The sequence below is a fragment of the Parus major genome, chromosome 3, assembly GCF_001522545.3.
Source record: "Parus major isolate Abel chromosome 3, Parus_major1.1, whole genome shotgun sequence".
Classification (NCBI taxonomy): Eukaryota; Metazoa; Chordata; class Aves; order Passeriformes; family Paridae; genus Parus; species Parus major.
The window spans coordinates 20,943,465-20,959,033 of NC_031770.1; the positions used below are offsets into that span (position 1 = coordinate 20,943,465).

At 42.1% G+C, this 15,569-nt stretch overlaps 1 protein-coding gene across 1 annotated transcript in view; it reads left to right on the forward strand.

The window, feature by feature from the left end:
* LOC107201242 overlaps window positions 1-15,569 on the forward strand; it is a 59,296-nt gene that overhangs the window by 29,148 nt on the left and 14,579 nt on the right. Inside the window, exon 5 of the mRNA XM_033512557.1 lies at window positions 9,418-9,605. Coding sequence (XP_033368448.1) covers window positions 9,418-9,605 — 188 coding nt within the window. The remainder of the gene's footprint in view (window positions 1-9,417; window positions 9,606-15,569) is intronic.

Sequence of the window (15,569 nt, forward strand, 5' to 3'; positions counted from 1 at the left end):
ATTTTTCCTTGGAAAGATAATCAGATGTGACCTTCCTGGCCTACAAATTTTAGTGACAGAGCACTGCTTATAAGTGTAATGTATTGCCTAGCATTTTTGTGTGATTAACCTGGAAATGCCACAGGAAAGAACATTTCTGCAGACATCAAAATCTCTGCACAAGTGGTACAGAGATGACTTGTTCCAAGAGTCCATGGCTCTGGAATGTGTCAGACTTGCTGTACATATGCAGGTCAACTGCATGGTGCATTGCATAGCTTGGATGCAGGATGTGGCAGCCCTGTCACTTCCTAGTCATCATGTTGGCAGGCCTTATCCAGACAGATTTTTCCCAAGCACCAGATTCAAGTCAGTGAAGATTTAGTGGAACAAGCTTTGGAAAATATTTGCGAACAATTATAGGTGCAGCAGTGTGGGGAGATATTTGTGGGTGATTTAGTGGCACTTAATTAGCCCACTCTTGTCACTGTGATTAACAGTGGGCCCAGGATGACCCACACCTACCACAGGTGTTTGGTAGACAAAATTGTGGCTCTAGATCTGTAGCAGAGCAAGAGAGATAAAGGGAGGATGAGTGAGAGAGACCAGAGGCAGACTGAGGGAGGTTCAGCTGGATCCCAATAGTCCTGCTTTCATAGACATAGGTAAAGAGTCAGTAACTCAATAATAAAACCTCTAGGCCCTCATGCACTGAATGTCCATGCAGATTAACATGCATGGGAAAAGCAGAATGGGCTGCTAATCAGCATACAGATATAAGACATAATAAAATTACAATTGAGAGATTATGTGATTCAGTCCTATAAAATATGATATGATATGATATGATATGATATGATATGATATGATATGATATGATATGATATGATATGATATGATATGATGTCCCTCCTTTGCAGTGGATGTTGGGTGCACCTCCAAGACATGGGGCTTGTTGGGATAGTCTTTGCCATAAGGAAAGGCCAAAATCCTAAAACACTCTGGTGGTTTACCTGTATCCTTCCTGCTGATTATATAACACCCTGTGAGGTTGGAGAATGCATGACTGATGTGGGTGAGCTAAGCCACTTTTTTCCATGGGATGCAGGTCATGACTACACAAAGAAGCAGGATATTCATATTCATATTCATATTCTTTTTGTGGTGTATGATTGTGGATAGCAGGAGACAGACCTGGCTGTCACTAATGGAGATTACTGAGAGTGCTGGTTGCTCCTAATCTGGGAATACACTCACATAAATGCTAAGCAATGCCTTCGTTTGATCCTGACCCATGCTGGCATCCCTACTGCCACTGCTGTGAGTTGTATTGACACTCAGGATGAGGCAGCTCCCACGTCACTCCTTCCACACATTGTCTTAGACTTGCTAAAGTATGGACAGTAGAGGGGGGGAAGAGAGGAGATAATGCTGAAGTGAGAGTGGATCATTAAAGAACCAGGTTATCCCATCTATTCTGAAGCATAAAATCAGTTGGAAGGTAGTGTGTTTTTAGGAGCTGGCTGTTGACACTGAAGCAGTATATCTTCTTGGTCTAAGGGCACGGAGATCTAGGCACTAATATGATTAATGCCATGTCTCAACAAAAGGGATTTCCTACGTTCATATCACTCAGAAATAGCCTTCCATAAATTTGATATGAGTATTGGCAAATGAAGCAGCCATCAAATACCAATAAAAATACATTTGTGATGCTTGCAATATACACCTAAAGAACCAGAGAACATTAGTATTCCAGAAGGACTCTTCAGGTACCCATAAAAATTGGATGTTACAGAGATTGTGTCAAGGCAGGGAGGTTCAAACCTTAACCTGATGTAAAAAATTGCATGGTAAAATTTTTTTATTCTGGTGAAAAATCAAGATTTCACACTAGCAGCACAGTTGAAGTGAGTGCTGACCAACAGGTGACTCCAGCATGCCTGGGGTGAATTTTTTCTGTGAAGGACACATGGGAATTTTTTCCTTGTGGATTGGCTGGAGTTTTGGCAGTGGGGGGCAAGTTTCCCTGGCTCCAAGTACGTAGGGCAGACTGAGAGGCAGATTATGTCTTGGGTAGAGAGGGGAACAGACCTTCTTTGCATGCATGGGGTGGTGTAAGGTGGAGCTGTGCATCCAGTGAAACGTCTTTAAACAGAATTCCTTGTAGGGCACCATTTTTAGTTGCTCAGGCAGGATAGCTCCGTTTGAGGGTCCAGGGGATAATGAGTGCAATTCCTTTTAAGGCTCTCCAAGTGGAGAGTCTGCACTAACTTCCACATCAAGATTGAGCTTTTCCCTAACACCCTTTTCTCTTCTTCCCCACAAGTACCTCCTCTGTAAATGAAATTAAGCTCTTCTGGGGTCCCTCTTGGGATAACCGTCCCTGACCACTTTACTTGGAGAATAATTGGGAATGTTTCCTGCAGATGCTGTCTGAGCGCACAGAAATGCCACAGTGATAGACACAGCTTAAATCCCTAGACTGCCAGACAGATAAAGATGGTCTGTCCCAAAATCTGCCTATCCCTTGTATCACCATGTCACAATGAAGCAGAAGCCTTTCACACATCATCACGTCTGTTAGCTTAAGTCCGGATCCTTGCGTGCTTACTCATGGTTAGTAATGTGCTACTGCACAAATCTCCAGGACCACTGCTGGAAGAAGAATATCTTTAAACTAAATGGGAATCTAAGTGTCAAAGCTGCAACAATTCCTTAGCTGTGTTCAAGGCAGCACTAGTTAATTTATGAACCAAATTCAGCAAAAGAAAATTACGCTGTTTACCTAACTAGCTCTTCCTCTGGCTATTAGTACTTTGAGGGCTCAGAAAAATACAAATGAATACACTTATAGCTCTTTTTATTGACATCACCAAAGAATCCTGTTAGGGCTGGAAGGCAGGTTTTTAAATCCAGAACAGAGAGTTGTAATTGTGCTGCCTTATGTGCATAGCCCAGTCCACTCATTTTGCACCCACCATTTCACTTCATGGTATCATTTCACTTATGGGGACATTTCTGCACATTTGAATACATCCCTACACAAAGTCTTTCGCCAAGTGAGATTTTTTGGACCTCATTTGGAAAGCCCCCAAAGATCTGGCTTTTGGGTTTCTTCTGAGTTCAGGGAAAAAAAAAAAAATCTGATGAAAGCTGAATCAGTTAACACCAAATTGGGTTGATAGGGGGATCCTTGTCTTCTCAGCTAACGGTATGATACCAGATAAAGGGGTTGATCTGACAGCTGAATAGATTTCCAAAGAGGGATCATTTTCTCCCATGCCCAAATAATATGATAGAGATATGCAAGGGTATGTGTGTGCCTTTCAACAGCAGGCAGGGTCCAAGAGCTTACTTATCTCTGAACAGCTTCTCTGGTGTCTGAAGTAAAGAATGCAGAGTTTCTGAGCAATCAGGGAGCAGATGTTTTTTCTGTTTCACCGTGAGTGACCAACCACACCAGGAGAACTTACCACCTCATTCTCATTAGCGCTGTGTGTTTTCATTAGGAACCAAAATGCTGCAGCTCTCAGAAAATGTTCAGCACCGTGAAAGATTGAGCCTTTAACAGTGTAATCTTTGTAATTCCTCCTGACACTCTTCCTCTGATTACTGCACTCGGAATTTATTCCACAGTCACTGAAACATTATGATCCACTACTGTTCCTCTGGACCTGCCATTGCCTTTATGAAAGACTGTGGGGGGAAGAAATGGACAGTAAATCTCTTTGGTACAAATTTTGGCTCCTTTGCACCAGCTCACATGGAGAAAAGCTTCTGGTCCTTCCAGATGGATAGTTTGTTTTTGAAGGATCTTATGACTCTTTATTTACTTTTGCAATTTTTATGGCAAAGTTGTAATTATCTAACTTTTTTATTTTTTGTTTTCTTCAGCAGCTTCATATACAGAAGAAGGATTTTTGGACTGCATGTCTCTCATGGTGGTCTACTTTTTTGCCTGGTTTTGCTTTCCCTTCTTCCACATGTCATTTTTGATAGATCAGGATTTTGCACGTTGCACATCACCTAACCAACAGTGGTGCTTTGATGTTTGGATGTGGAGGCTTTGAAACTTCAGAAATGGCTGAATTTCTTGAATACCTCAATCTTTTTAAAGATATTAAGTATTCTATCTTTCACCAAAGGAGAGGGAGGCTGAAGGCACTTGATTAGTAATTGAATCCAAAGTTGTTTAGCTTTAAATTAGCAGCGGTAGCAACTAACAGCTACTTGCATCAGAAGGTTGGGAAGTGTGAAATAAGCTTGTGGTTTCCATCCAGTTTCTTGTGGAAAGCACCACTACCACTTCATACAGTATCACTGTTTGCATTCCCTCACACAACTTCAGCGAAAAGGCAGATGGTCTTTTTTCTGACCCAGCTTTTGGGAATTAGGGAGAATTCTGCCATCAGTTTCAGTGGCTCTGGATCAAGCCCAAGTAGACTAGGAGATTGACTTTCCCAAGAGCCAGAGAGAAACCTCTTGGGTCAGGGACAAAGTGTGCCACTAAACATTGGACTGCTTCTATCCCTATTCTGGATAAGAATGTCAGTGGTTTTGAATCTGGCTCTGGAGTTCATTTTCAAACATGTCAATAGCTACTGGAAATCCATTTTCTAGTGGATTACTCACAGCTAAAAAAGTTCTGTACAGCTGGAGAGCCTCACATAGCAAAACCGTCCTTTCTCATAGAGACATCATTTAATCCCACTGACAGCAAAACCATTACAGAATTCCATGGACAAAAAAACATGAAGGTAGAACAAGAAATGTAACCTTCTGACTTGTGAGTGGAACTATATCATCTTTTAAATGGTGTCACTTCTGATGCTTTACTTTGAAACCAAAGGCAGCCTTTTAATACATTTTGCATGATTTTTCCCTGTGTTTTTATGCTGAGCCATTAGAGGATTCTGCTGTGATGGTCAACTCAAATTGTTGACCTACACACTTTTTAAAGAGTACCTCATTTCTTCTACTCAGTTTAATCAGGAGCTTTCCTGCGCACAGAAAAGTTTTGTTACATCTCTACATTTTTTGCAAAAATTAGCATAGGTCACTACCACTGACAGTGTACAAGTTATGCAGAATCATAGAATGATTTGGGTTGGAAGAGACCTTAAAGATGATTGAGTTCCAACTCTCCTGCCATGGGCAGGGACACCTTTCACTAGACCAGGTTGCTCAGAGCCCTATCCAGCCTTGTTTTGAACACTTCCAGGGACAGGGAGGCCACAGCTTCTCTGGGCAACCTGTTCTGGTGCCTCACCACCCTCATAGTAAGAGTTTCTTCCTAACATCTTATCTAAACCTACCCTCCTTCACCTTAAGGCCATTCCCCCTTGTCCTATCACTACATGTGAAAAGTCCCTCTCCAGCTCTCTTGTAGCCCCCTTTAGGTACTGGAAGGTGTGATAAGGTCTCCCCAAAGCCTTCTCTTCTCCAGGCTGAACAGCCCCAGCTCTGCCAGCCTGTCTGCATAGCAGAGGTGCTCCAGCCCTCTGATCATTGTTGTGGTCCTCCTGTGGACTCACCCCAACAGGTCCATGTCCTTCCTGTGCTGGAGACCCCAGAGCTGGATGCAACACTCCAGGTAAAGTGTCGTGAGAGCAGAGCAGAGAAGCAGAATCCTCAACTTGCTGGCCACACAGATTTTGAAGTAAATAACTAATAACTAAGTATTAATAGTAAATAACTGATATGAGGCTGACATAACTAGCATTATTTGATCAACTGCATACCAAATTAAAAACAAAAGAGTCAGAACACTCCAGAATAATTGAAGTGGGTCAATGACACCCAGAATTGCATAGGTGACAAGTGGGAGCAGGTTGTCTTTCAGTGAGTGACTGTGATTTTGAACAAATGTGTAGCATATGTATATTGCTATTTCCTGTGGTGCAAATGAGACTTGTATGATTCTGTCCAGCAACTAGGAGTGGAATTATCCCTAAAGGAAGCCTTGTCCCTGAAGGAAGAGCCCTGTTCCACAATGAATTTTACTTTCGTTGTGACATTTTGAAGGTACTACATTGTAATGACACATTGCTTCAGTAATTTTTGTACAATGTCTCTGTGAGCTCTCTCCATCTGTCATGACAGCATTAGTCTTGGCATCTCTGATGAAAGAATCAAAATTAAAAGGGAGAACAAAAAGTCAATTTCTAATGGGTTCCAAATACCCATATCTTACAAGCGTGAATTAAATATTGCTCTCATCTTGCAGCCTTCCAGCCACATTACATGGATAAAAACCTCAAAACTATTTAAAATTTAAAATCCTGTTAAAAGCTGAAATATATATGAAATAAAATAATATTCAGCTGTTTAAACTAACCTGTTGATAGGCTATCAGCTGTCATTTGATTTGCACTTCATTTGAATTAATAAAAAGTAAACCATAAGCATCATGATTTACAGTAATATAAAAGCTATTACAAAGGACCTTCATCATAAGCTTCTTTGTCATAAAGCTATTGTATCTTACTTTCAATCACTAAACACTGTTAAAAACATTTCCTAATACAATGCTGCCTGATGCAATATACAAATTCCTTTGCTTCAAAGACCAGCTATAGAGACAAATTGGAAGCTACTTCTTGCATAAATACTTAAAAAAAAAAGAAAAAAATAAGTATTGTCACAGTGTCCTTCACCTTTTCTTGAGGCCACGCACACATATACAACCACCTAGCTCAGGTTTACCCACAGCCATTAAAATACCTTTATGCCTCCTCCTTTATTTTAAATAACCCTTGCACAAACAACATCTAGTTACTCAAACACACCCATTTATTTTCTCCTGTGAAAAATGTCATGGGCTTAATATTGATCTCAGTTTCATATCTCCTGTTAAAAATTGTCCTCCTCCCAGATGTGCTGCTTCAAGCTGGAGTTGGTAGATGCCTAATGCTACTTCCCTTGGGTTGTCCTCATCCATGGCATGTGAACATTCCCCCAGGCTCTTGTCCATACTGTCAAGTCATGCCCATGCCATGGTTTCTCACAGGATATGTGATGCCCCTGCCTGGCCCTGGCAGCACTCCCCAGGTGCCCACAAACAGGAGTGCAAGGAGAGAACATGGGAGCACACAGGCTCCACCAGATACCCAGGGCACACCAGGGCTGCTAACTCAGCTCTCATTTCTCTCAGATCTGTCTCTCAGTGTCTTCTTAGTGCTCTCCAACAAAGCTGTGCTCAGTGTCTGCTAGTCCCAGCAAGAAGACCTGGCCCACACATAAATAAATTATCTTACCTCCCAGTGGGGCAAGAAATGCCTGGTGAGTTGCTTGCTGTGGGCCAGGTGAAATCAATGCCATTTGCTTATACCTGGGAACACAGGAAAAGGTTCATTTGAGAACAGTTAAGTATGAGCAAGAGGCTTGGAATAAATGTCCTCCTGACATCCTCCCCAGCTAGAATCATCCTGTAGTCCTACCTATGGTGGATGGTACCATGGATCAATACAAGTTTGACACAAACTGAAGAAAACTGTCCAAGGCCTTTAGGCTGTGCCTGGCAGTGAAAGTGTGTCTGCTCCAGGAGTAGTGCAATATCCTGCTCCAAGGCCATGTTGGTGGTCTTTTGCCTTCCAAGATTACCAGTGATTAGTTGACCATTCACTGCTGGAGGAGAGGGTGGTTTCTCTGCAGGGAACTTGTGCCCACAGCCGCTGAGACACAAAGGATCTAGTTTTGGCCTCCAGGCATTCAGCCATGTGCTTAGTGCACCAGGTAGCAGCTGAGGTCCTGCATTGCGGTGTACTTCAGAATTATTTGTGTAGAATTATATGGAATTGTAGTGTGATAGAAACTAAAACTATGGCAGTGGACTGACACTGAGGAGCACTGTCTTGCTGGTGAAGCAGGGAGTGTGCTTCCCCTTGGTTTTGTTCTCCACAAAGCCTCTTTCTTATTTTCTTGTCTGTCCTTACAAGTCACAGCATGTCATGTCACAAAACTGATATAGCTGGGCATGCTACTTCAGGGTTTCAGCAGATCCTGTATTTGGAGTAGTTAGAAAAGTGTCTAGTGGCTTTGTCACATGATTTCTCTGTAGTGTGAGACCAGCCGGCAGAGAGCCGTGAGCTCACATGTTTGGATGGCTTAGTTTCTGCATACAGATAACGTGAATATCTGCTTGGCAGTGTTTTACAGCAACTGAACATTCCTGACGCTGCCTCTTTTCATCCTTCTGCTCCCCCTTCCTTAACAGCAGAATCAGCAGCTGTAACAACACATGGAGGACACTTGGCAGCTGCAAGACACAGATGCTGAGCTCTGTAATAAACTTCTCCTGTAGAAGAATCAGAGTGCTTTTCCTGGCTGCTTAAAAGTCCTTATTGCTGTCTGACTCACTAGCTCAACAAGCAGTTACAGTGTGCTGATGGCTGTTGCTAATCACTCTTGGAGTTATAAGGACCAACCTAATTGTCCTTAGTCCTTTAGGATGCTGCCATAGCCTGGTTTTAATAATTTGTGAGTGAATTGTATGCTTTGAAGGTAGATGTTTAAGAATAAGGTACTGTGCAATGTTTCAGTGGGCCATTTCTTTTTGTATCCAGAGATAGGCAATAGGCCTGGTTTTGATCACAGGTCACAATGTGCAAACCAGAAATAACTTCACTGTTGTTAAAGGGGTATAAGCTGTTATAAAACAAATGTGAGTGAGGTCAGGGGCGAAGGAGAGCTTTACATGAAGTCTGCATTACCTGCTAAGGAAATGGTATATCTTTAATATCTCAGAAAGTGATGTTTGATGGAATTGGTCTGTGATAAGGCTGTGAGTAAGGACTCATGGCAGCAGGTTAATGTTAGGATGGGAGGCAGGCTCATTTCAGAAAAGACTTGCAGTGGTGTGTTTTAAGGAGATGTTTGAATCTGCAGCAAACAGCCAACTTGGAAGGTTGTGCTGGAGTCTAAAGAACACTGGGAGAGAAACCAGAAACAGATGCTTGTGGACATAAAGGCAGGAACTGGGCAACAAGTCTAGTGCGTGGCCAAGACAGAAAGGAGGAATGCTAGAAAGAGACACAAGCTAAGGAGAGCTGTAAACCTAGAGCACCCATAGGTTAATCTCAATGTATAACACAAGGGGAAGTGATGAAGGAACATGAGAAAAGAGTGGCATGGTCAGTGATGGGGGAACGATGCTTTTGGTCAAAAGTTCCTTCCATCTCTTTCTGGGGAAAGCTGAAGTCATAAAAATAGCAAAGATATGGTACCAGTGGGAGTGGGAAGGGAAGCACAGGCAAAAGTAAGGGAGTGGGACCTCGTATTCAGTGATACCAGGCTAAAGGCACAGCTTTATGTGACGGGATTAACAGGCAAACTGATATGGGCAACAGTATGATGCTACAGACTGCATGATCAAGAAGTAGATGAGGCCTTCTTCAGAAAACTTCTTCTCTTTTGTGAAAAACTTGATGATTGCAGGCTCTAGTCCACGTGGGAGACCTGACCACCCTGGTGTCTGGTGGAGAGGCAGCACAGCAGGGTACAACCAGTCCAGGAGATTCCTGCAGTACCGGTGGCAACCTCCTGACACATGTTGTAGTTGAGGAGCCGATGAGGGGAGACACTCTGCTGGACCTCAGACCAAAAACCAAGGAAGAACACATCAGGTAGGTGGCAGCTGGAGCATTCTTGTCTGCAGTGACTGTAAGATGGTAGAGCTAAGGATCCAGAGGGAAAAGAACAACAAGAAAAAGCAGGATTAAGACCCTAGGCTTCAAGAAAGCACAATTTGGCCTGTTCAGATACTTGCTTCAAAAAATCCTGTGGGTTACAGCTCTGGAGAAAAAAAAGGTCCAGAAGAACTGATTTAAAGTTCATCTGTTAAAAAAAATTATCTATCCTGACATGCAGGAAATCAAGCAAACATGGTGCAAGGTCTGTAAGTATGAACTCCTAGTAAAACCCAAACATGGAAAAGAAGAATGAAAGAGGTGGAAGCAGGGAGAGGTAACCTGTGAGGAATAGAAAGACACTGTCCAAGAATGGTGCTGGGCTTAGGAAAGCCAAAGCCAGAGTTGCATTCAGTGAGAGAGGTGAAAAGTAAAAAGAAAGGCTCCAGCTCTGGAGTCACCAGTAAAAGGGAGAAGTAAACATACTGGAACAAGTCTAATGAACAAGATGATTAAAGAATTGAAGTATCTCTCATATAGAGGAGAGGCTGAGAGAGCTGTAACTATTCAGCCTGGAGAAGTTTGGGGGATCTGTGTATAAATGCCTGATTATCAGGAATAGGGAAGTGAAGACAGACACTTCTCACTGTTTTCCATGACAGAAGAAAAAGAAGGAACAGGCACACACTGAAATGCACGAAGTACCATTCCAACATAAAAAAAAACCACCCTCTTGTTTATTGTGAGGGTTTTGAAACACTGGCACAGGTTACCAAACAATGTTTTGGAGTGTCTGGCTGTGGTCTTATTCAAAACCTGACTGTGCATATTCCTGGGCAACCTGCTCCAGCTGAGCATGCTTGGAGCAGGAGGTGTGTCCAGGTCATCTCAAGAGGTTCCTTCCAGCCCCAGCAATTCTCTGAATGTGCCATATAGGAACAAATAGATCAGGCAAGTAGCAGCTGCTGGAAAAGAGTTACCAAAGGGGACATCTCTGTAGTATGTGGGAGAGGAGATGGACAAGGGCACTGGCACAGAATAGGTGGATGCTTCATCCCAGGCAGCACCAGTGTCACCTTGGCAAGAAGCTACCACCTAATCTATGCCTGAGGAGAAGGCTCCTGTTTCCACTTCAGTTAGCCCTGTCTCCTTCATAAGACTGACATTCACATAAACATTTTTTAACTGGAAAAGGACAGTCCTATTTCTAGTTTGCACAGGAGATGTTTTCCTATGACCTTTTTTGCGTCCTTGTACTCTAGCATTTGAAGACAAACAGCTGTCCTAAGCTTCAGCTGGAGGAGGAAAAGGAAGATACCATCAAGCACAAATGTTAGCAAGTAATTTTTCCTCTCATTGTCTGGTATACCTAGGATGACTTTTGACCTTAGAAACAGTTGTCTCTCTCATACCCTTATTCTTGATATTATTAACCAGTATTGGACATCAGCATTTAAAAATTCCTTCTTTAAGCTTGAGCCTTGTTTCTCTCAATATACTGTAGAAACTGATGTGCTTCTTTTGTGTCTGCTCAGTAAATGTTTTGGGAAATAGCTATCAACACTTAATTATATTTTATGTAACAATTTCTATCCTGTTATTTTATAAGATTCAAGAATTCTGGATCTAAATATAACATATCAACATTTAATATTACAAAAAAATCTCATATTCCTCCAAATAAATCACAGGTCAGGCACAAGAAAATACAAATCTTCAAATAATAGGACTTAAATACCCTTTTCAGAGGTGCTTTCATGCTGTTTGCTTGCTTGAAAACATGTGAACTATTTATTTTAAATTCATATTATCTCATTATTGCAGGTTTCCTTTACAACATGGCTCATTTCAGGCGTTAAAAAAAGCCTAGTGATTTTTATCTGAGTTTCAGATTTTCCAGTAGTGATCAGTCACACATGTAGTGCTAGTCAGAACTGACGTAGCAAACCGGTTTTGTTTTTTCTTTCATCACATTGGTCATCCAGCAGGCAAAATATCTTATGACAATTGTCTGCAAGATGCAAAGATAAATGCAAAAAAGAGCCAAGCACTTTTGCAACTGAGGTATTCTGTTAGGAAGCTGAAGGTGACCACTGAGAGCTTCTCACTCCTGCTTACAGAAAGAGAGACAGCTTTCCAACACACAGACTCCCAATCTTTTATTAAGTAAGCTCTGATTTGGCGAATGGAGTCTGAGACACATTTTTCTCCATGTCAGTAGCAGCACCGAGACACCAATGTGATCCACCAGCATCACAGGAACAGGGTCAAAACCTACAAAGAAGGGAAGTTTGGAACTCCAGAGGATTTGCTTATCAAAATCAGGTTCCTGTAATTTTTAATTGTTACTGCAATGCATGCTTAGAGTCTCCTTTTATTTCCCTGTTCTTTCTTCTGCTCAGGGAGAGTTGTATCTAAGCTCATGGATCCAGGCCATGGCAGGATGCAGGGTCACACTTCCTCCCTGGATCATGAAGTCCAGTCCAACTGAGATTTCTCAGTTGGAGAATCACTCAGATTTCTCCTTTTCTGCAGACACCTGGGTGCAGCCTGGGATTGTGCCGAGACCTGAAGGAATATTCTGGCTCCTTCAGCTTAGATGCAGCCTTGCAGTCTCCTCTGTGATTGAAGTGTCTAGTTTGCATTGCATGAGTTAAAAAGTGGTGAGTAGTGCATGTGCAGGGAAAAATTAATTTAATCCTCCTACAGAGGGTTAAATTAATTGATTGGATTGGAGGTATAATGACCTTTGGGGTCTCATCTTTATTGCCTATGATCACACAGAGAAGTAAATTAATGAAAATGAAGGGTTATCATTTTTCAGACAGGATAAGAATACCAGTAGGGTGATAGAAACTGAATGTGAGGCAGCACTAGTGAAGGAAAACTACAAAGGAAGTCATGAAAGAGTCTGGTGGTGTATACAGAGAGACAGGGCTGAGGGAAGGGTGTTGGTGGATGAGATACAATAATGAGGGGAAGCTGTTTGATCACTTGTAGCTCCTGGGTCAGTAGCAGCTGCACCTGCATCACCCCTGGGCTCCCTGTGTGCTGGCCAAGGCAGTGGTTGAGAGTGTCTGCTGCTGGGCTGCCCTATATCACTGCATAAATCAAACATCTGGGCTCCAGAGAGACCTTATTAGTGCTAAACAACCTTGATTCAATTACGCTACAAGATGCGCACAAGATGGTATCTTTAGTACACTCTTGCACTGTGAAGGGCTTATAGGAAGTATGGCACTGGGGAAAGGGGTGGAGAGCATGGAAACTCAATTATTCTCTCATTTCCACAGTTGGTGCAGTGTAGTACATAATGGGGTGGTGGCTGAAGGGTTTGTATAACCTAATGCCAGGGATAATTTGAATGGTTTGTGTTTTGAAGATTCCTCATTCTCATCTGCTCCACAAACATTATGTCTATGTAGACAAAAATAGATTAAGGCCTGACTTTCAGCCCTGGAGTTTGAAAGCCAGCACTTGACTATGTGGCCAGAGCTACTCAGTTGTGCCTCTGCAGCTTCTGCTGGTTTAAAACTCTTTTTTCTTTCCTGACACTAGAGAATGGATGGGCAAAAACCTCAGCAGCAAGGATTTTGCAAAGAGCGGGGGTGCGAAGTGCACTGCTCGGGCCAAATTCCACACCAGATAATTCCACTGAGGCGCTGGTTTCAAATGGTTATCTGCACTTCCTGACTCCTACTGCAGAGCCCTGCTACTGAGCAGCTGCTGATTTCCTCCATCCCAGGCCTGGCTGTGTGTCACGGTGGGGCTGCGACGTCCCCTCCCAGCTCTTTGCTTTGCTCACAGGAGCTACATGGAAAAGAAACAAGTTGTGGAAAGTGCTTTGGATTCCTCCGTTGAAGTTTACATCTTCTAGTGTGATTATTTTTCTCTGTTATGGAGAAAAGTAATATTTTTAAAACTTTCTTGTTGTTTCTGCAGGTCTGTCGTTCATTTCCATGGATACATGAGTGGTATAAGGCAGCCAGAGCTGTCAATTCCCGCCGCTCACTGGCTGCCCAGTGAGCAGTGAAAAGCTGCTGAAGTCATTAGGATTTTACACTTGAAAATAACACAACAGTTTGAACTTTCCTGGTGCTTTTCAATCAGGAATCCCCAGGTCTGGTAAGGGAGCCACTGCTATAAAATAATTAATTAGGTGTCATAAGAGCTTGGTGAGTGCGCTCGGAGGACACTGAGGCTGGGGAGTGCAGCAGTGACCCATTGAAGGTCACCCCAGGAGCTAGTGGCAGGGGCAGGAAGACCAAAAGACCCATCTGTTCTGACACCCTGAGCTCATTCCTGAATGTATTAGGTGTAGATCACCTACAAATCAGGTTATGGAAATATACCCATCCTCATTTGCTTAATGACAAAGCATATTTCTCTTTTTTTTCTCCTGATAGTCCAAGACATCTTTGATTTCTGCATCAGTAAGAGCCATCAGATAATAGAAGGGCTGCATTCCTGCAGGATATGGCATATGCTAACTGTTCATTGAATGGTTTTCCCTGTCCATCATGTTGAATTCCTCAGTCAGGTTCTTGCTAGCTCTTCTCTAAGAATAAGTCTTCTGCCACTATGACAGGCAGATTATTCCACAAAGATGTGAGATCATGTGCCATTATTATCTCTGATCATTAAGCAGTGTTTTTCTGGACATTTCCAACATAAAATGTACCTTAAGTGTATTTCAGGGAATGAAAATAAAAACTGAGGAAGGAATGTTTTTTAAATATATGTACAATGTCATTACAGCACTCTCTGGTTTTCCACGTTTGATTTTTCAGTATGCTCACCCTATTTCTCAGCTTTTAATTTCTGCTTTGTGAGGTGACATACAAAAAGTGATGACTCTTTCATTCTTGCACATAATCCACTGAAACAAACAGATCTTTGCATGTTAAACAATTGTTTGAAGTAATTAAGGTAGGTGGAACTGGGCCCATCACAATTTACCTTCTGTGAATCCTCATTTTCTCCTCCTAAAAGACCCCACAGGTGAGCAACTGTGTGTGTTTATGAAAGATTTAGAGACTTTTGATAGTAGGCACTGTTGTTCAAGTAATTCTCAGCTAACTCGCCATCATACTTCCCAATTTACGAGAAATAGACCTGGAGTTCTTCACAGCCTCTCATAATTATTATTAATCAAAGTCAATCTCTGCAAGCACTGATGTGGTTATGCAAGTAACTTTTACACACAGCCAGGTTGCAGAGTCAGGTCCAGAAAATTATGATGGTGTCACCCAAGTATCCCCAAGCCCCCTACATTATCTTCTTTGAGCCATTGAGATAGTCAACAGAACTGGGCCCAACAGAGACAATAATGGCACCCTACAATTAACCTCTTTCTGTTCTCAGAGGAAGTTCTTTATTATGACCCTTAACAAAGACTTCATCCATAGCCCTGTGATTATATATTTCCCTTAACAGTATTTTATGAGGGACTTTACAAAAAAAAATAAATTAAAATGAAAATAAATTAATGTTTTACAGATCACATTTATCTAATGGTCTACTAACTTTTTCCAAAATTTTTTCCACATTGTTGATTGGCTTGGGGAAGACATATAAAAGAATAAATTCAGAGATATTTTGACAGCTACTGGGTTGGTTTAGATGAGCTCTGTTTGGATTAGCACTGTTCTTCTGTCTGTACTTAGGAACTCTACTTCTTTTCTGGCATCCCTCTCTTCAGGTGAACCACTAGTTCAAGGTGGAAAAGATAAGCCTGCAGCACCTCAAGTGTGCTGGTGTTAGCTCTTGGGAAGTCAAGAGGAAGGAAATAACAGTCCATAAAGTTTTGATTGCTTGGAAAAGATGTTTGCTGGAATTATAAGCAAGGCCAGCTGCAAAGAGTTCAAGCATGAGTAGAAGTAGCGCTGCATTGTCTGCTCACTCAATCTAGCAATGAGTAGACAGCATTTTATATTGGATGCTGAGTAAAGGAAGACTGCT